General features: G+C 34.8%; 1 protein-coding gene across 1 annotated transcript; it reads right to left on the bottom strand.

Annotated features, from left to right (window-relative positions):
• Positions 1 to 944: 944 nt before the first annotated feature.
• Positions 945 to 21,814, bottom strand: LOC136806792 (dnaJ homolog subfamily C member 11-like). Its single transcript, XM_067063370.1, has 20 exons — positions 21,696 to 21,814; positions 11,395 to 11,481; positions 10,602 to 10,644; positions 10,350 to 10,420; positions 9,983 to 10,012; positions 9,727 to 9,798; positions 8,172 to 8,254; positions 7,792 to 7,843; positions 7,340 to 7,462; positions 6,959 to 7,091; positions 5,624 to 5,748; positions 5,077 to 5,156; positions 4,649 to 4,765; positions 4,180 to 4,335; positions 3,619 to 3,688; positions 3,283 to 3,340; positions 2,863 to 2,914; positions 2,398 to 2,494; positions 1,894 to 2,023; positions 945 to 1,012 (listed from the first exon to the last, which is right to left on the bottom strand). The coding sequence occupies exons 1-20, from the start codon at positions 21,774 to 21,776 to the stop codon at positions 984 to 986; spliced, it is 1,689 nt and encodes a 562-aa protein (XP_066919471.1). The 5' UTR covers positions 21,777 to 21,814; the 3' UTR covers positions 945 to 983.
• Between the last annotated feature and the right edge of the window lie 485 nt (positions 21,815 to 22,299).

Here is a 22,299-nt window from a genome sequence, read left to right as displayed (position 1 = left end):
TTTTTCAAAATGTTTTTCTTCGCCGAAAATAAGCTCTTCAAAGTTGAAATACATACCCTTCTTCTCAAAAGTCTTCATTTTCTTCTTCATCGTCAAATTTTTTCATTGCGATTCTTAAATTTTCAGACTTAAGGATAATTGGCCGAACAGAAAATGTATAACATGCCATCGTTTTGTGGGCTACATCAAGTAGAAATTTATATTTTGTACGTGGCAAATATTAAAAATTCACTATGGTCTGAGCCCTTAAGGTAGGTTGACGCTAATTCGAACTCGAACCGGAAATTCGAATCATATAGAAAGTCATTCATATTGTGTTTTCTTGACGGGAACAAATTCAGCTTCTCAAAAGGGATTCCAACGTGAAAAGTTTTAATAAAACAAAAAGGTAGCTTTTATACCACTATATTTGAAGGTTTTATTAAAAAATTTGAAAATTTATAAATTCTAATACACGTTTCTTATCTAGGTGACAAAATATCAACACGTTCGTTTTCTAACTACATTGCCATTGTAAAGGGAATTCTACTTTTTTTTCTAAGACTAAAGTCAAAATAGTAGCAAACCTTACACATAGCGATTAAGAAAAATATTATTGAAACTGAGCTTTGCTAACAACAAGTAAGATTGCTGTCTTAAAGAATTATTCAAATGCAGAAAACATTTAGAAGCCGATTCCAAGAAATGTGCTTCTGAATAGAACCCATTCAAACACTCCACTTTCACGACGAAAAATTTGTAAAAAAAGTTCCAAAACTGAACCAATCGAAAGTTATATCCTACATAATATTCGCATAAAAACACATAGAGCTATATAAATATCAGAAAAATATACTAATTTTCTTTCTTTCGCTATCAATCTAATTCGAGGAAAATATGTGTGTAGAGTTGACATCACCAGACTTCAGTCGTTCACTCATACGAATGTAAACATTCAAGATACATCCTCAATTCTTTGTTTTCATTATCTTCCTCATGATAGTTCAAGTGATTTTGCTCGAAATACGATGTGCTAAAAAGTAAAGTAAAAGCAATGACTTAATGTTCCTATTGAAAATTTACCACCTGGGACAAAATCTTTTCTAAAGTCTGTTCACGATAAGTGTGCACTCTTTTTTCTTTTGCCTATAACTTTTGAAGGAATTCTTTAATCTTTATAAATTTGGTATCATTGGAAAGATATTAGTGAGTGGAACAATTTGAAAGAAAAAAATCTTTAAAAAAATTCTAAAAATGAAGATGAAAAGGAAGAAGAAAAAAATGAAGATATTGTAGAAAAGTGTTATAACTATCATTTTCACTGAAGTGAATACTTGATCATCGAACGTCATCACTGTGAAAAGATTTCTCAAAAATAATCATTTCGTCAAAAGATATTAAACAAAGTTACAAGCTGGTTGGCGTCTAAAAACGCTGTTTTTTGCTGTTTTCTGCTGTTTTTTGGGGTCAATAACTTATAAACTTTGTATCATAACTTTATATTGAATAAATATTTTGATAAAACTTTTTCACAGTGATGACCTCCTAATATCGAAGAATCTCCCCAGTGAAAACGAAAGTTATAGCACTTTTCTACAAGATCTTCATTTTTTTCTTCTTCATTTTCATCTTCATTTTTAGAATTTTTTTAAAGATTCTTTTCTTTCCAATTGTTCCACTCACTAATATCTTTCCAATGATACCAAATTTATAAAGATTGAAGAATTCCTTCAAAGGTTATAGGCAAAAGAAAAAAGAGTGCACACTTATCGTGAATAGACTTTAGTTCTTTTTTAACAGCGGCTCATTCGCTAATTCTTAAACAGAATAATTTGATTACCCCAGCTACCCATTCTAGTACTTTATTAATTCAATCAAGATTGAAATATTTAAAAATAAGAATTGCAGTCTTACATTGTTTTGGTATCCTTACAGCTTCGTCGTCTTTATACGTGACTTCATGTAACGCATCACGAAATTCGTATTTGATTTTCAACACTTTATCCTCGCCAATGCACGGGTCGTAAAATCCTGATAGTTGTGACTAAAACAATGAAAAATGAAACTTGATCGAGATAATTTCTGTCACCAAAAGAAAGACTGAAAGGGACATCAGACGTTTTATTTTGAGAATGCAACAATTTATAACAAATCCCGTAGCTCCAGCTATTATTTTGTGAAGCGGTGTAATCTCTTCAATGCAAAAATGTCTCTATCTTCAGAACATACCATCTTCACTTTTTAACAGAAATAGCCCCTTCAAGGCTTTGTTTAAGTTACCAAATACTTTTCTTGAGGATTGGTTTATCATTCAAACATATAATCGAAAATAAGCTAAAACACGGAAAAATAAACTATAAGCTCCCAGACCGATTTTTTTGTACGAGCTCGGATTGAATTTGTTTCGTTTGTTTATACCTTGGTGGCATCTGTTGCGAGAAGTTTGGAATCTTTAACCAGGCATTGCACAGGTACCGTCACATCGAAAACTCCTAATAGACTCTTGTCTGTCATTCTAAAGATTAATGAAATTAAAGATGAAACTTTGAAGCTTTAATCAAAATCAAATCAGAAAGTGTCATAAAAACAGTTTTTTAGCTATTTCGAAGTAAGCTTGAAGGAATAAACGAATATAACAGCTCACTGCATCAGGAACAACGTAAGTTTTTTATATCTGGTACGACGAATGTAGAAATTTAGGCGATTTTATAGCGATTTAACCGACGAAGAGGAAAATTTCGGTTTTTTTGTGAAAATCTGGTACAGCGGCCACCGTACCTGCCGTACCCGTTGCGTCGTGCCTGCTGCATTCAGGAAGAATGGAAGGAAATTCCAATCATCCCAACATCATAAGAACCGTTCAAAATTTCAACGAAAACATACCTATTAGAGTCTGGGACAAAGCGACCATACCAAGCTTCCAAAATAACGAGACCTATATAACCAACATTAGTAAAACAATTTATTTATTTTTATTATATGCCATGCGAAGCAGCAACGTTATACTGATTATACGAATTTTGCCATGATATGTGTTCACATATGCTTGTGATTAGGACAGTTTTTGGAAGGATTGTAGAGTTAATTTTAGGAGGTGACCTTAGAAGATAGACTTGTAGATTAGTAGAGTTGTAGATAGGAAATTTATATACAAGAAAAATCAGAGCGTGGAAATTGGTAAAAGAAACAGAGCACAAATTAAAAGAAATTTTTGACGCATACAACAATGATTATTTTCTAGACCTTATCAGACCTAAATTCGTAAATTTTGTACAATACAGCTTTTTGCGTGTGATTTCTTACCGTGTTTTTCTTGTTCAGTATCCACAGATCTTTGGTATTGAGGTAACATCACTTGTATCTGAAAAACAACGAGATAGATACAATATCAAATGATTTACAACGTACTCCGTTAAACTATTGACCAAGAATTTTTTAAGTCTAGCCTAGTAAAGTCTATTCATTCTTCATTATCAAATTTTCAGAAGTTTCTTCAAGGTTACATCAATGAACGGACTACTTTTTCTTGGAATAGACTTTAAAGACGCTGGTTTCTTACATAAAAACATTTAGTAGATTTTCCTTTCCACAGAGCATAATAGTGAATCGAGAGAGTTTTAGGCTTTTTTCATTTCTTACAATAGCTTCTGCTTCTTTTCGTTTTTCGGCGATCAGTTTTGCATTCTTCTCCCGCGTTTCCTTGATCTTCCTGTTGAAACGTGAAAGAAAACATTTTGATCAGATTCAAAAAAAGGTTGATCGGTTAATTTCCAAGCTAACATATGCTACCGTTTCGCTCTGATACGAAAAGAAGCCATTCTATTGGTTAAATTCAATTTATACGTCACTTCTAACATATAAAATGGTTTCATTTTGTTTCAGAGCGAGACATCTAGATTAAACAATTAGGAAGATACCAATTCAAATACTTGATCGAAAAACCTCATTCCATTTTTTTTGGCTAGATACAAGATTTGTAAAAGTCATGCGAAAAGCATTCAAGCCAGAATTTCGGAAAAATAGCAGAAAATCATCAAAAATGCGCAAACGCACGCACAAACGCATATTGATCCCTCAACTGGAAAGTAATTAAAATTTTCCTCTGTAATTCGATGTTTCTCTAATTCGAAGAACATTTCTGGTCCAATGGTCGAATTAGAGAGAGAGAGTCAATGGTAGTTTATTCTTCAGGTAACTTACTGTTCTCTTTGTTCTTTCAACATGGGGGCGATGAGGAGTGCTTTTACGGTGAAGAAGACTAGTACAGGTGCTATCGTTCCATAAAAAACTGCTGTAGGTGAAAACGTCTCCGCTAACATGATTGGGAAGTTGAATGTTTGTGTGTGACGGTGTAATCTAAAGATAGCAAAACATTTAAGTAATTCTCTTTTTCAGTTTTAGCTTTCTACACCTTACTAAATTTATGCCCATAACGATACAAGCGATGTCCGTATCAGTACTTAATATCCCTGACGTTGTACATCGCATTAAAAAATATCTCGTTGACCAAAACTCGTTCGTTGGTGTGATACTTTGATACATGTCACTCATTCACAATAACACCATTTCTTCTATAACAGTCTACAATTCAATAGATTCGAAATTATCCTAAGTGTTTTGTGTATTCTATTCGTTGTTAAAAAGTTATTAAAAAGTCTGCTTCACATACTTTATTTTGAGAGTAACACCGGTGATTTGTCCGACGCTCATGAAAGCACCAAGACGACTAAATGACGTAATTTTATGTTCGCAACCATAATCGAACACTAACCCCATCACACCAAACCTAAAACAAAAACAACAAAATTATAAAACTTATTAAAATTTATTAGGGCGATAAAGAAGCCAGATATAAAAGATACACATTATCGAGTATTCTCCGTTAAACTATTGACTTTGTTATTCTCCGAGATTATCCTGTTTACTGTGCGTAGAACACGCATGTCAGATTATCACATTTACCGCATCGTTTTAGAACAGAGCGTAGGTAAAATGTATGATCGGTTCTGAGATTAATTATCCAGCAATATTTGAGAGAAATATTATCAGAGATTCGGAAATTTTCTAAATAATCAAGCGAAAATGATTGCAACATACTTTAGAGCCACTTTCGTTTTGGTGTCGGGTCCAAATTTATGTGTATATGTCATCATGGCGAGCGAATGCGGTTTCCCGAGCTAAAGTTAGAGAGAAAGCAACAAAAACGTCTTATTTCATTCTTTATTTGTTGCGTGTTGTTGTTTTGAGTTTAATTTGCAGATGATCATAAATAAGAGCCAGTCCGAGAGAATTCAATCCCAAGCAAACCAAAAGAATAAAATTTGTTATTTTATTTGGGATATTTTGGCTTGATGAATGCTCGGACTTATATTGCAAGACTAACCGCATGATCACAACCCATATAAATCAAGACCCAAAAAATCTATGTTCAAAAGTGCTGTTATCAAACTATTCCCTCCTAGAACGTTTACAGGCGCGTGATCGAAGTGCATTCCAAAGGAAAATTGATGAGAAAGAAACCTCAAATTTTCAAAGGGGTAAATTTTGTCAAGGTTCTACTTTTAAACGTTTTAACGTTTTTAAATGATTTGATGGACACGAATAGAAGAAAGGTTAAGATAACGAAAGTGAATGAATGACTGACCTGCAGTTGTGCCATCATACTGTAATTTTCCGTATTTCTTGCAATGGTTGAAGTCATATATGAAGGCGAGCCAGCAGACCATGACAAATAACCCATCGTGTTCGGTGTTAACTGTCGTGCTACCACTATAAATTATTAACAACAAAATACAGATATTCAATGCGACACAAAGAGAGAAGTTTCTGAGGAAGAAGTCAGTCGGGAATATGTTCAAATTAGCCGATTGTCGGTTGCCTAGCCTGATCGATTACTTAGACGATAGCTTATTGCTTAAAATAACCGGTCATCAGTTGTTTAACTATATCGCCCAATTGGTCAGTAGTTATTCTATGTAGAAGTGGCGATTTTCCTCCTCTTTTGGTCATAAACTGAAATTAACCTCAAATGACCGCCGTTCAGTACAGAAATCAGCCATACTCGCTTTAAGTCTGCTATTTAGTTTTCCGAAAGCTTATCAGCTATAATTGGTTTTGGCCCAAATGAGTTTGAGATTTCCATTAACATTGGGCCCTTGGTATCTAGCCTAAGTTTTCACTAAATGGGTCTAGAAGGGCAAATCAGAAACAGCAGCTTGTACAAGATATTAAAATTTAAAAGGTTTATGATGGTATATCAAACGAAAGGGAAGGACAAGGAATTTTGGGTGAAAATCCAGATCATATTAACTGTAACACCATTTAAAAGTATTTGAGCTACCAAAAATATCCATTTTCGGATAAAATTGAACTGATCTTTAACTAGAAAGTTTCAAAAATATCCAAAAACGTATATGCGATGAATATGAAAACGTTCTTATTTTATGGTGATATCGTGCAATAAAAAGCGATGGGAACTGCTAGAAGCTTTCATCAAAAAGTGATAAAAAATTATTTCCTTCCAACTGTCTATCGCCCAGAAAAAGCCAATGCGTTATCTTATGCAGGATATTAGTTATATAATGCAAGAATGTTACCATTAAGAAAGAACGTACACTTAGAGTACGTCAGTTTAGAAATTCTACCTCAAAGTTGGTTAATTTCGCGTGGACGACAAAAATGTAAAAATCGACCTCTTTTTCACCCGATTTGTTGTTAAAAAATGTCTCAAAGTATTTAAGGTATCGAAAGATATTTCATCGGGCCAATACTTTAATGATGCTAAGAATAACAAGAAGCTTCATTGTATTTGAGATATACTCACATGACAGACAGGCAGCCAGACAGAGAATCTAAGATTCTAGCTCAAGCAAAGCTAAGATACCAGCCAAAAAGGAGACACGAAAATTGTCGAAAATTGTCAAAAATAGGTTTTTCTTAAAATTTGAGAGCTGAAAAAGAAAAATAAAAAAGAACTTACTGGCTTGAAGCCCTGCCGATAATTTGTGTTGTTGTAAGTTTGAATTGATAGACACTGTTCCAAACATCTTTTTACCAAGATTTCTGAATGCCTTGCATCGAAAGGTGGGTCCATTACCAACTCCAACCTCACCCTGAGAATAAAATGTTATAAAAGTTAAGGAATAGAGGATTCAGATTATATTTCAATTCGACGATATGACGAATAAAGTTTACTTTTTTTCTTTGCTAGTCTTTTGAGAATATTTCATTCTAAAACATCACTCTCGAAAATAACTAACTTGTCCATCATACCGCTGCATTCAAAATCTCACTGCCAGATTATCTGAAATGGATTTGGAAACGAAAATGAGGGAGTTCATGAACATAGTTTTTTAATCACCTCAGCCCATGTTTTATGTGAAATTAATCGCCGCATAGCAACATTGACACTTCCAACACCATTTCCGTTGCTATGACTCATGGTGCCAGTGATGATGGCTGTATTTTTCGTTGTTAGGGGAGCCTGAAAAAACAATGTGGTGGATAATATATATAATCCTCACCTAAATTCTTATACAAATTTTACATGAAAACATGTAGCCTTTGATTGTAAAGAGTCCCCTCAAATATGTATACGATCCATGAAGGTCAATGAACATACATGAAAAGTTTAAAACCCAGGTGAGATTTCTAAAGTCAAAAAATCACAACTAAGTTCTCCAATTCCAAAATTGATCTCACCAGCGGCACTCTAACTTGACCAACAGGAGACTAACCAAGAAAGACTTTAGACTCCTAGTAGACTCTTAGTTTTCAAGACGTTGTGCATGCAAAACGGATGCAACCTGTTACCTCAATAGATTGATTGACACTCATTCCACGGATCTCAATATTTGGTAACAAACTAAAAGAGGAGTTTGAGTGAAATTACAGTGGTGTTGAAAAACATTAAAACTAAAATAAAATTCAACTAAAAAAATGATAAAATGATATGTATTGACTGAATTGTCTGTCATGTCTTTTACACTGCCCACTTTCTCCAGTGGGATTGAGGGAGGAGGCTGGAGATTTTGAAGAAGAGAAGAACAAAAGTAAAGGGAAATAAATTGACCTACATGAGGCAGAAGGGAATCAAGTGATCCCTGAAATCCTTGAAGGAAACAACAGGAAATCAAAAAATAAAAAGACAAAAAATAAATCAGGCCAAATTTTAGTGACTTTAGGATGTTTACCTTTCTTCATCTTGGTAGTAAGGATCATCTGATTCTTCTTTACTGAATAAATCTGTTGCGTTGATTTGCATTGTGAAAGAGCCCTACAGTTGAAAATTAATGAAATTTTGGTTAATTATTCAGAATTTTGAAACAAAAGAGACTCTTCATATACTTAGAAGACTGAAGAACTTTTAAAACTGTAGAACCGATGGTTAAGCTTATCCAAGATCAACAAAATATTTTGTGAAAATGAAGGAGATGAACTCTAAAATGAGCTAAAAATGCAGGATAGGAACTTCTAGTGCCATTGGCATTATATGAGACGCCTCAAAATTTTCAGCCCTACTGGTAAGGATGGCCCTAGTAGCCACGAGATTGGAATTTTTCTTGGTTGGGACAATTAAGCATATTTGAAATAATAAAAAATATTTGGAAATATGAAGTTAACAGATTGATGGCATTCAATGGGTTAATGTGATCTCTTCTGCTGAAACACCCAAATCACAAACAACAACAAATTTTTTCTTTGACACATTTGCAAAAACACATCATATTGTATCTTAGCTTGTATCTCTGAAAAAAATTTTCCTTTTATATGATATAGAGGATCAATGAGTCTCTAAACTGGAATAAACATATATCAAGCATTGAAAATAAAGTCTCTAAAAATATAGGTATCTTATATAAAGCTAAACAGGTACTAGACATAGATTCCTTAAAAAAACTATACTTTGCTTTTATTCATAGCTACCTTAACTATTGCAACATAATATGGGGTAGTACTTTTAAAAGTAGTCTTAAAAAACTCTATAGTAAACAAAAACATGCATTGCGCATTATGTTTGGTGTAAACAAATTTGCTCCGATTAGTCATCGTTTCAAAGAATTGGGCGCACTTAATATTTATCAATTAAATATCTTGCAAACAATTTCTTTTATGGGTAGTGTCAAAACCAAGACTTGTCCAAAAGCGTTTTTAACCCAATTCCCGACAATATCACACAAATATCAAACAAGATATTCAAAGAATGCTTTTAAAATGCAGGACGCGAAATTAGCCGTAAAAAGGTTTGCAATCAAATACCGGGGTCCATTCATGTGGAATAATGTTCTTAGCAAAGAACTCAAAAAATCCTGCACAGAAAAATCTGAATTATGTTTCAATAAATCAACTAAAAAATATATAATGAATCTTGACATTGAGAAATATTTTTAATACTATCGTAAAAACCTCGAAATGTCTCTTTGTTAATAATTTTATCTTATACTTCTTTCTCTCTTTATTATTATATAAACTATATTACATTTATACTTTTTTTCACTACTTAGTCTGTAAATAAACAAACTTCGCTTCAAGGGGTTAGGTGAAAAGACAGCAATGTCTTCTTTTTACTCCTGCGAATGTTTTTTAGTTTAGGAAAGATTTTTACTTTATCATCAATATTAAGCAAAATTACGTTGTACTATTTTTAGATCTTTTTATCATTGCAAATACTATGCTACAAAAAAAAAAAAAAAAAAAAAAAAATCCGAGAACAACAACAACAAACAACAATAAAAACTTTATATTCACCTTTGGGTTTGTTTTTTGTTGAATACGCCTCTCCTCTGCATCTTTCTGTAATCGTTCATATTCTTCTCTGATCTATGATGTAGGGAGACAGAATAAGTATTTAGCAGAAAAGTTATCTATCCAATCACAATGTACTTTTGACCAACCTGGAACCGCCTCATTGATTGAATTGGAGAAATCCCTCTCCAGGTAATCCAAATAGTCTCTTTGTAAAGGCAGGCAGGACCAGGAAAGATGGTAAATAAAGGTCACAAACCTCGTGAGCAGTTCTCTTTCTTTCCACAACCTGTTTAAAATATCAAAGTTTAAGTCAAAAGAGTAGTTAATTGTACTGAATGTACTGAAGTAAAGAAAATAGTCGAACAGATCAAAGAAACTGTTGAGAATGCAAGTCAACCATGTTGGTAGGATACCTCATGGGAGGTGCCCCGCTTCCATAGTCTGTCATGGCTAGGGGGCCTAACAGAAGACACTGATGAATTCAATGATGCAAGCTTTGTATCTCGGAGATGGAGCGATTGATTCCTCAGCTCATGAATCCGGTGAGTTTATTGTTTCTTTTTCAAAAATTAAATTTATCGAAAATTTAAACATATACTTCACAGTGTTACAAAAAACTATACCTCCCATCCAGCATCAAGACCCTTTTGACCATACAAATCATAAATTGTCCTTGTTTCAGGAGTGGATAATACTAAAAATAAATCGAAATAATTCAAGAACCAAATCATTATGGGATGTCAATATGAGATTGTTATGACTATTAAAAGTTCCAACCCCAAGGGGTTGTGTACATTTGCATATTGCAAGTAGATACATTTAGTAAAAAGTGTTTGTATAAGTCAAGAACTCAAAATTTAAATGTAAAACCGTACCTTCATATGCTTTATGGATTCTTGAAAAGTTCCCTTCTGCTATCTAAAAACAATTGACAATTATTAAACTTACTCGAACAAGTAAAGTTTGAGTAAATGGAAATTTTCAAAAATTTGTGAGGAATTTGAAGTTCCATTAGTTTCCATTACATTAGTTTGAGAAGTTCCATTGAAGAAGTGTTCGAGAAGCTTGATTTAAGAAAAGACTTTATGAGCCTTACTGGAAAAAATTTGACCAAATTTCCTTCTATGTAGGAGGAAAAAAGAATATTTACCTATATCATTTCATGAGATGATATGCCATGGTTGAACTAGAATTTGCAGATTTTCAATTTCCAAACTTAATCGAACTTACTGGAACATTACTTGAACTTTTTAATAAGTTAAATAAGTTTGGCAGATTACTTGAACTCTACTTGTTCGAGTAAGTTTGAGTAAAAATGTTGTTCGGAAAGTTCGAGTAATGGGGTTTGGTATAAATGCACAATGATTATGAAGATTGTTCCAAAAATATTTAATAATATACACTTTCACCTGTTTTCACAAAAAGCTTATTGAGCCATGTGAAAGTATGGCAAAGTATACCAAATTCTGAGGAGACCTATAAACCTGTCTCATGGGAGTATGTCATAAAAATGCTAATGCCTCTGTTAGGGATGCTTTTAACAGAATTTGCATGTTTGCCATCACATCAGAGAAATTTTTAATCTGAGCTTGCTTAATTACTTAGAAAATTAAAAAACTTCACTCAAAAGAAATTATGCATGCAGAGTAATATTAATAAATTTCTTACTTCTTTGTGTTTTTGATCACTGTGCTTGTCTGGGTGATACATAACACACATTCTACGATAAGCATTCTTAATTTCTCCTTCAGTGGCCTAAAATAAAAGAGAACATTTTATAACGTATAGGCCCAAAATAATATCTTTTATTAACTCCTTTCATTTCCAGATAAAGCTTTCCAATCATTTTCCTATTTGTTAGTTGGGCCCCTAAAGATTTTCACTAGTGATAGGTGTTGACAATCTAAGATATGTAAAATTTCTTGAAATTTGTAAATGTTGTTTTTTTAAGTTTTTCATCCACAGCCCTCAAGTGAAATGGTTGGTGAATTTGAATCTGACATAAACAGGCAGGGGGTCGATACTAAAATCTCAGACATTATGTTTAGTGACGTGGTAATATACCCAAATAACATAAAAATCTTTTTAGTACCATGAGGATCTAAAAAAGCAAAAAGGGATACCCCCAGGGATACCCAGACAAAAATTTGAGCAATCAGTGTGTTTTATCATTTTTTAAATCTTGTCATTTAAAGAATTTTTTTTAATTCATAAAATACCATTCAAAAGAAATTAGTTTGTGCAAAAGAATTTTACCTTGTAATAATCAAATTTTCAAGATTGTCATAGATGACAAAATTTATCCACATAAGACCCAATCAGGGTATAAAGGCAAAACCACTAACAAAATAGAATATACAAAATATAATAGGTGAAACATAAAAGATCTGTAACAGTCAATGTAGGTGTGTCCGGCATGTTGAATAAATATCTTCATTTTGCGTCATCGTTGGGTCTAAAAAGTGAGTACGGTCGGTCCTTTTTTGGAGTGTATTCTTGAAGGAAACTGCCAGCCAGCCAGCAGCCAAATCAACCGTGTTTTATGGCTGGTTTTAAATTATGACCTTTGAACACTGTATGCAATGATAAACAAAGTCAAAATGCTGTGAATGCGCTAGAAATCGCTCTAAAAAAATCAGCATTAATAAAATTTTTGAAGAAAGGAAACATTATCGACAGAAAAAGTCCGACAAATTTACCGACTTACCGACTCAATTCTACTTAATTTTCAAGATTCGGTCGGGCGACGCGAAACAAAGATATTTGTGATTGCCGCCTTATTGGAAAACTTCTCGCAATTGCTGCAAAAACCTTTCTCTGCTGGAGTATAGAAGGGGCTGGAAAACGAATATTGATGATAGAATCCTTGGAAACTTTAAAATTGTACTATCTGAAAATCTGACACAACCCCCTGAAGTATAGACCTAACTCTTCATACAAAAATTACTGGAAACGTATATTTGGACTTTGTACCCTATGTTGCACGCAAGCACTTAAGCTAAAGTCCCGCAAAAGCGGGACAAAAATCAGTTTTTTTAATTTTGCAAAAAAATGCCACAAGATCTTTTAACCCTATTAGCCCCAAGCTTTTTTGACTTTTGTATCCCCAGGGGGGGTAGAATCTACCACCCTCGATTATTTTCGATCTAGAAGAGCTATGGCCATGAAATTTGGTACAGATGTTCTCCATCATGATACAATTTTCCAGGAAGAAAAAAAATTTTGATGACGTCATGCAAAAACTGATGACGTCATCACAAATTTTCCACCTTTCGGAAAAAAGTCCAAATATATGGTTTACAAAAATGTCTATTACAGTTGAACCAATAAAGATATTTCAATTCTGTTTGAAGATTCTGAAAGGTAAAAGACTGTTCTTTAACATAATTGCCGGTTTTGCAATATCCATGAAGGGTTTTTCTTAAAATCTATGCTGAAGAAGAGTAAAATTTTCAAAATTTGATGACGTCATAAATGATGACGTCATCATTTTCAAAAATTTTCTTTATATTTTTTAAATTTGTATCATCAATGCCTATCACGTGTCAAAATTTGAAAATGATTGAATGAATAATTTAGAAGTTATCAGCACTTTAAAATTTTGAGTTTTAATTGATTTTAGCTGGGTTTTAATTCATGTTTCATAATAAAGTCATAAAACCTGATCTGGACAACCTATGACCCTAAGATTTTGCACAAGTACTCCTAATAAGATTTTATTAAAAGTCAGAAAGTTTCAAGTCGTTTAAAAAATTTTTCTTTGAGATATAATCAAAAGAACTCCAGCGTGGTAGATTCTACCCCCCCCCTGGGGCTAATAGGGTTAAATTCAGTATGTGAATAGAGCAGTAAAAAATACAACTTTTCTATTTTTCCTTTTTTTGCAAAAGTTCTAAAAATGAAAATAAAGGGATAATGATAATTGAATACTATCCACTGATGATCCGCGGCACTATCGTAAAGCTAGAATCGCTTGGCATACTCTTCGCTTGAGAAGATAATTGGCAGATTAAAGTTTTTCTTGCAGGCGTTCTGCGAGCATTCTCTGCTCAATCCTCAGACCGCGCTAAAAATGGCAGACCTAGCTGCAACAGATCATTTCGATGGAAGTTGTTGGAATGTTTACAAGACTCTTGACAGAAAATCCTTTGTTTTATTGTCAATGATGACAGTGCTATTATTAATTTTGTTAGATCTAACAAATTGATCTTTGTAAATGCACTTTATAGTTTTGATTCCCATTGAAGAATCATATTCTTTTTTTCATGTTATTAGATGCTGTTTTAGAGCTTTAGAGCTAGCCTGCCTGTCTAGGTCTACAGATTGAAAAATTTCACTTGCATCCTGATGGATGATATGGTCTACCAACCTACTCTACTGCCATCAGCAATGATGATAGCCTAGGAATTCAAGCGTTAAACTTTGTTCACAGTCTAGTTTATGATATTTTTGCTGCTTTTTTTTAACGCTTGGCGCAGGTAACTCGTCTGCAGGGAAACTTTCCTTTTTTTATGGAAAAAGCTGACTCTGCAGAAAAAAGGAAAACAAATGAAAATGAAAACATAGATTCATTTAGAAACAAAATGGTTGTTAGCTGGATGTCTAAATACATGTAGTCTGGAGATCCATACTCTCTGTTCAAACTTACACCACATAAGCAAAAATCCCATCAGAAGCTACTCATTGAGAGTATGGTATTTTTGACCCAGTTTGAATTTGTTTACATTTGGTTTGGATTTCGTGCCAAGAAAGCCGTTGATAAAGTTAGCCAATCAGATTTGGTTTAACAGCCAATAGAATTCTGCAACCAGATTTGGCATCTACAAAAATACCCGGCTACTCTGTTGTTTCTATATTATTATTATTATTCGTTTTAACTAAATGTTACATTTCGAAACCACACAAACAGAGTAGACGGGTCTCCCAGCTAAAATACATGTGCCTGATGTTTTGATGTGGTTTTTAGTAGTTTTGAAAGTCTTAAGAGCTTGTGAAAGAGTTTTTATGGTAAGTTGATTATGTGTGTTTGCCTGGGTTTCCAAAGTTCAGAAAGTCTGTCAACAAGGGTTCACATACAGACTGCGGGAGACATGTTACATTTTTTTTTCCCGCAAATTCGTCACATTATGTCTCGATAGCCTCATTCCTACAAAACTTATCCTAGAGGCAATCGAGCAAGAACAATAGAAAGAATCTTTTCTATTTTGTACCGTCAACTGCTCCAACTTGGGACTATCTTACGCAACATGGGACGGCCATTCCACCACCATTACACCGAACTTCCAAAGTCATTTGATTTGAGGAATAAAAATAAAGGAATAATGGCAATTGAATACTATTCACTGATGATCCGCGGCACTATTGTAAAGCTAAAATCGCTTCACATCTTTTCGCTTGATAATATGATTGACAGATTAAAGTTTTTTACCCCCCCCCCCGGTAAGGTCTATACTGTTTGGGACACTGCCAGACTGCGAGGAGCTTCTATTGCAAGTGAGATTTTCCTTCTTTTTTAACTATTTTTGACGGCATAAACGTTGACCCCCTTCCCCCTCAGGGATCATTGACAAAAAACTTTTTATCAGCCCAATAAAAAAACAGGTATTGGGACGAAAATCTTTTCAGCCAATTTCTCTCTGATTTTGTCCACAATCTCCACTGAAAGCATACAATTTCACTAGCTTTCACCTTTGCGCACAAATTTAGCAACTCCAGAAGATTTTTCAAATTTTATTTTTTTTCTTCAAAATCTATCCTATCTTGTAGAGCTTTGAAAAAGAAAGAAAATGAGGGGTCATAGAGGCCTCCAGAAGATAAGTGGTTGTAAAGATATTCAAATTTTAGTGTCAAAAATTTGACTAAAATGTCAAAAAAAAGGTTAGGAAAATAGCTTGGAAAAATTCAAAAAATGTGTCAAAAAAGAAAAAAAAGAAAAAAAAGAAATTTTCCAGTCATGCTTCTTAAATTTTGCATATATATCTCTTTTTCTAGTGTAGCTAGAGACCTCAAATTTGGAGGGAGAATTCTTTGATGGTGTATATTTTATATCAAAATAACGAAAGATATATCTTTTTTTGAAAAAAGCAGACATTGCATTGTTTTATTTTTGTTTTTGAAGAAAATAGCTTGGAAAAGGTTGAAATGCAGTTAGGGAAACCATCTAGGATCCTGCCATTCGATAAGCCAGCAAAAACTAAACGCCACTTGTAAACTTAAGTTTCTTACTATTTTCCATCAAAAACAACAAAAAACATTGCTACTTCCCAAAGCTGGAGACCAAAACAAATTATCTTCCAAGATTATGGCGCCCTTTTGGATCTATTGTTATGGCCATCTAAAATGGTGGAAAGAGTTGCGGAAAGACAGGGGCGCCCGCTAGCTTCGAGGGTGGTAACGCCAAAACGCCCAATATGTGACCCCCCAAGCGATTTGGAGTACATTAAAAATGAGACCGGTCTTGGTGCGGACAGATCGATAATATGTGCGGCAAAAAAGCGGCGAAACGATTTACCGTGCGGTAAAATTATACCTTTGTATCAGCCAGAAATCATCCAAAAATCTTTTCTAAAAATCCATTCAAACGCACTCGATCGGTCACTAAAGAGCACCATTTGAATAAGTGCGGTATTCAGTGCGGTCATGGTGCGGACATTTTGCCGTTCGAAACGTTTGACAGCAAACGAGAAATCATAACAAACAGCATACAGCATACATACAAACGGCGGGGACTGCACCATCGTCCGCTTTAGTCGACGAGGACCGCACCATCGTCCGCTTTAGTCGGCGTTTTGTACGCACGGACCATACGGTACTGTGCGGTCTTCTGGCCGCTTTTTTCAACTTTTACTCGCACAATTAACCAGTCGGAAAGCGGCACGAGCACGACCGCACCAAGACCGGTCTCGTTTTTAATGTACTCCAAATCGTTTGGAGGGTCACATATGATCTTCCAACATAAAGCGAGTTAGTTACCGCGCGAGTTACGTCATACACTCCACCGCAGCGCACAACGAACAGTGTTTTAGTGAATATCAATAATTATAAGAATATCTTATGTGCTTAAATTCAGTAAACTTTGAGTGCTTAATTGAATATTAAGAAGATAAGAAGATAAGAAGATAAAAAATGCGCTGGATAATTTTCATTGTAACAGTTTGGTCAATCATTGTTGAAAGTTTGAAAAAAAATTTCAGACGCAAAAAAAAACTTCAGCCAATTAAAGGCACAGTTATATTTACTATGTTTGCTACATCGTCTAGGCTAAAAAAAGTGTGAAAAGACACGAACGTCATTTTTTAATGAGTGTTGTTATGATTTTTTAGATAGCGGTCGCGTACAGGAACTCGCCATATGTTCCTAACTGAAATGAGTCAAAAAAGGTGGTAGGACCCATTTTCAAGGGGCCTCTGGAAATGGAGGAACAAAAACTTATGAGTAAAGAATAAGTTTTTCTGAAAGGAGAAACCCCAAATGAAAAGAAAATCCATTTCGGCAGAAATATAAACTTTTTTTTGGGACATTCCCATGCTAAAGAAGCAAAAAAGTTAAAAAAACTACATGAAAATGAAGGAACTAGAATTAGCGATTGTGATTTTTGAATTCCTCACCCTTTTTCTGATAAACATACAAAGTTTCAGCCTCCAAATACATTTTCCTCCGTTTCCAGACACATTTTTTCTTCGATAGTTGCAAATTTTTTTTCTCCCGTCGGCAAACAATTTTCAAAATGTTGCAAAACGTTCGGCATTTTACCAATTTGCTGTCTAGCCCGTGTCCACAGTGTTATATACCGCTGGAAAGCTAAGATCACGGGCTTTCATTTAGTAAAAACCGGAACACTTTAGCATACATAGAAAAAAAGTTCCAAGGGTTCAAAGTTCACGGAAAAATGAAACATTTGGTTTGACGTCAACGAAAGTTGCATGACTTCTGGAGTCGCTAACAAATTCACAACTAAAAGTACAGTTTTGAATTAGCTTTGATAAAAAAACTCTTTTTTCATCGGCCAGCCTGCTGTCGTTTCTTTTAAAATGTTGTGACTTCATCGCGTCTTTTTAACTTTCGTTTTGATTAACAGTATCAATGCGGGTATGAACAGACTCAAAGTTGGTGCAAATAGACAAAAATTCAATGATGGGTGGGAAGGCGAGTTCAACGCGATGGCAGACATGATTGGAGAGGATTGTATTTTCGAAGATGTAAAAAGTTGGTTTTGAAAAACTTTGGCCAATAAGAGCAAGGGGGGAGTAACCTGAGATCAGATTGTGGTTGTTTTCTGCCCACCACGCTGTAGCTCTAAAGGGATGGATGAAAACATACAATCTGACGAATATGCAATCTCGAAATCGTAAGGACCGCGTTCGTCTAAAAGGACTGGGGATGACAACAAAGTTACGTGATTGTGTTTATGAATAGGGCGCCGTATTAGTTTTTGACTTTCTGGAGCACAACAAGAATCTTGTTGTAAAACTTTCCGCGGGAGGACTATTTTCCTCAGATGTATAATTTTCAAGTGCCTTCAGCAGAGGTTTACCGTGCACGTAAGAAAATTATGAACAGCTGTTATCAGGTTAGGGGGGAGGGGGTCTGAAGCTTATTGGCCCAATGCCGATAAGAATTTGAACGTTTTTTGTCGAAGACCCCTTACGACCTCTGAAGCCATTAAAATAAAGGATTGTCGATTGTCCATGTCATCGAAGGCCCCTTGACGTGTTAGTCGTGGGAAGAATCGATATGTGGTTAATTCCAGTGACAAACAAAGATGAATGAATCCGTAGGGGTGATATAGTCACTTTTGGTCGGGATTGTGGATGGCGAAATATGTCGTTCTTTGATAGCGACTCCAGAAGTCATGCAACTTTCGTTGACGTCAAACCAAATGTTTCATTTTTCCGTGAACTTTGAACCCTTGGAACTTTTTTTCTATGTATGCTAAAGCGTTCCGGTTTTTACTAAATGAAAGCCCATGATCTTAGCTTTCCAGCGGTATATAACACAGTGGACACGGGCTAGACGGCAAATTGGTAAAATGCCGAACGTTTTGCAACATTTTGTAAATTGTTTGCCGACGGGAGAAAAGAAATTTGCAACTATCGTAGAAAAAATGTGTCTGGAAACGGAGGAAAATGTATTTGAAGGCTGAAACTTTGTATGTTTATCAGAAAAAGGGTGAGGAATTCAAAAATCACATTCGCTAATTTTAGTTCTTTCATTTTCATGTAGTTTTTTTCACTTTTTTGCTTCTTTTGCATGGGAATGTCCCAAAAAAAAGTTTATATTTCTGCCGAAATGGATTTTCTTTTTATTTGGGGTTTCTCCTTTCAGAAAAACTTATTCTTTAAAGTTTTTGTTCCTCCATTTCCAGAGGCCCCTTGAAAATGGGTCCTACCACCTTTTTTGACTCATTTCAACCTTTTCCAAGCCATTTTCTTCAAAAACAAAAATAAAACAATGCAATGTCTTCTTTTTTCAAAAAAAGATATATCTTTCGTTATTTTGATAAATATACTAAATATTTTACAAATATTTTTATATAATAATATTTTAACACCATCAAAGAAATTCTCCCTCCAAATTTGAGGTCTCTAGCTACACTAGAAAAAGAGATATGCAAAATTTAAGAAGCATGACTGGAAAATTTCTTTTTTTTCTTTTTTGACACATTTTTCGAATACACCTTTCCCGTAATTCGTAAAACTAATGCGCGCGCATTATTTTGATGCTCTCCAACGTTTGGTCTCTGGAGGTAAACAAACCAGTTTTTGCCTGCGTTCCCTTAGGGAAAGTTGGTTTTTAGAGCTTTTCTTAAGTTCTGTCGAACAAAATCCCCTCAAATTTTAGTATGTTCAATCTATTCATGATATTATACCACCCTGAAAATATTTTGCCAAAAGAAGGTCGCTTTCAAAAGTTAGAGGCTCAAATCCCACTTTCCCTAACCCCTCGCAGGCAAAAACGCGTTTTTTACCTCCCAAACAATTTTATACACAACGGTGGAGCGCACATTTTCCCGGGCCATTTCTGAAAAATTTGAATTACGGGAAAGGTGTATTTTTCCAAGCTATTTTCCTAACCTTTTTTTTGACATTTTAGTCAAATTTTTGACACTAAAATTTGAATATCTTTACAACCACTTATCTTCTGGAGGCCTCTATGACCCCTCATTTTCTTTCTTTTTCAAAGCTCTACAAGATAGGATAGATTTTGAAAAAAAAAATAAAATTTGAAAAATCTTCTGGAGTTGCTATCTTTGAAAGTAAGTTAGGGTTGGCTAGGGTTTAGAGAGGCTTTTGTCGTTCTTTTTTAAAGGTCTGGAAACGTTAGAAGAACAGTCTCTCTCCCACAAATGTAGCGACTCCAGAAGTCACGCAACTATCGTTGACGTCAAACCAAATGTTTCATTTTTCCGTGAACTTTGAACCCTTCTAACTTTTCTTCTATGTATGCTAAAGCGTTCCGGTTTTTACTAAAAGAAAGCCCGTGATCTTAGCTTTCCAGCGGTATATAACACTGTGGACACGGGCTAGACGGCAAATTGGTAAAATGCCGAACGTTTTGCAACATTTTGAAAATTGTTTGCCGACGGGAGAAAAGAAATTTGCAACTTTCGAAGAATAAATGTGTCTGGAAATGGAGGAAAAAGTAATTGGAGGCTGAAACTTTGTATGTTTATCAGAAAAAGGGTGAGGAATTCAAAAATCGCATTCGCTAATTCTTGTTCTTTCATTTTCATGTAGTTTTTTTAACTTTTTTGCTTCTTTAGCATGGGAATGTCCCAAAAAAAAGTTTTTATTTCTGCCGAAATGGATTTTCTTTTTCATTTGGGGTTTCTACTTTCAGAAAAAACTTATTCTCTGCTCATAAGTGTTTGTTCCTCCATTTCCAGAGGCCCCTTGAAAATGGGTCCTACCACCTTTTTTGACTCATTTCAACCTTTTCCAAGCTATTTTCTTCAAAAACAAAAATAAAACAATGCAATGTCTTCTTTTTTCCAAAAAAGATGGTTAGCAGACAATATCATCCACCAGGATGCAAGTGAAATTTTTCAATCTGCGGACCTAGACGGGGGTTCGGTTATTATCAGTTAGGGTTAGGGTTGGAGCCCGAGAGTCACAATATAAGGCCGAAGGCCTTCTTAGGGGCATCCGTACCCTTTGATCTAACTTAAGATCCCGTAGGGATCCTTGTAGGGGCACCGGTAGGGTTGGGAGCTTTCTTAATAAAGGTCTGTAAATTACACGCTATAAGTATTTGTGAATGACAGCTTTCTGCCGTGTCTCGTTGGCGCAAGCGGTTAGGTATCGGGCTTGTAAACGAAGGTTGCTTGCATTTGGTGGTTCGAGCCGGGGTCGGAGACCACTTTCACCGGTACGGTCAAATTTCACAAAAATACTTAGAAAACAGTTAGAAACACTAGAGAAAGTCAGAAAATCAGGATAGAAGATAGGAAAGTAGAAAATAGGGGGAAAATAAGAGAGGATGCATCCTGGTGGATGATATCGTTTGCCAACCAAAAAAGATATATCTTTCGTTATTTTGATAAATATACTAAATATTTTACAAATATTTTTATATAATAATATTTTAACACCATCAAAGAATTCTCCCTACAAATTTGAGGTCTCTAGCTACACTAGAAAAAGAGATATGCAAAATTTAAGAAGCATGACTGGAAAATTTCTTTTTTTTCTTTTTTGACACATTTTTCGAATTTTTCCAAGCTATTTTCCTAACCTTTTTTTGACATTTTTAGTCAAAATTTTGACACTAAAATTTGAATATCTTTACAACCACTTATCCTCTGGAGGCCTATGACCCCTCATTTTCTTTCTTTTTCAAAGCTCTATAAGATAGGATAGATTTTGAAAAAAAAATTAAAACTTGAAAAATCTTCTGGAGTTGCTAACAAATGGCGTGGAAATATTGGAATAAAATTCAGAATCACTAATCTCCCGTGAAAATATACTTACATCTTTACGAACGTTTAGTATGGAATAATAATCAGGGCTGTTTTCATATTCTTCTTCGGTGTCCGCATCTGGATCCGCCATTTTGATTTGACCCCATGCAATTTTCGCTGTGTCAGCAGAAAAAGATTAATATCCATTCGCGCGACCGCGCGGTGAGAACGCGCTGATTGGCCGAAAGTCCTGCATAAATTACCCAGGATGCATGTGAATTCGCGCCAAAAAGACGTAGCTTTCTACGAATCAAAACAAACCAACAAAAATGGAGGAGAAAAAAGGAGGGAAAAAATCAACCGAACCTGTCAACCAGTCAAGTCCACTCAACTTCCCAACTCAAACTGGTACTGGTCCTACTTCGTATAATCGTTATTTATTCAATTTCTAGTATGTTATCTAATCTGCTTATGCCAGCTCAAGTCTTAAGGCTAAGGGATGAATGATATTGATTTTTTTGGGAGGAGGCGATTTCGACACAGGGATTCAAAATTTTTTTTGAAAGGAAAGCGAAAAGGGGGCTCCATGTCAGGCCATTTCCCCATTTTCTTCATGCTTGATTTTAAATTGGTCTTTGAAAGAATTGCAAGTAACCATGAGCCATTGTAATCTG

Source organism: Clytia hemisphaerica, unplaced genomic scaffold (assembly GCF_902728285.1).
Source record: "Clytia hemisphaerica strain Z4C2 unplaced genomic scaffold, Clytia hemisphaerica genome assembly, whole genome shotgun sequence".
Classification (NCBI taxonomy): Eukaryota; Metazoa; Cnidaria; class Hydrozoa; order Leptothecata; family Clytiidae; genus Clytia; species Clytia hemisphaerica.
Note: the sequence above shows the minus strand (reverse complement) of the source record. Positions and strands in the feature narration are given on the sequence as shown.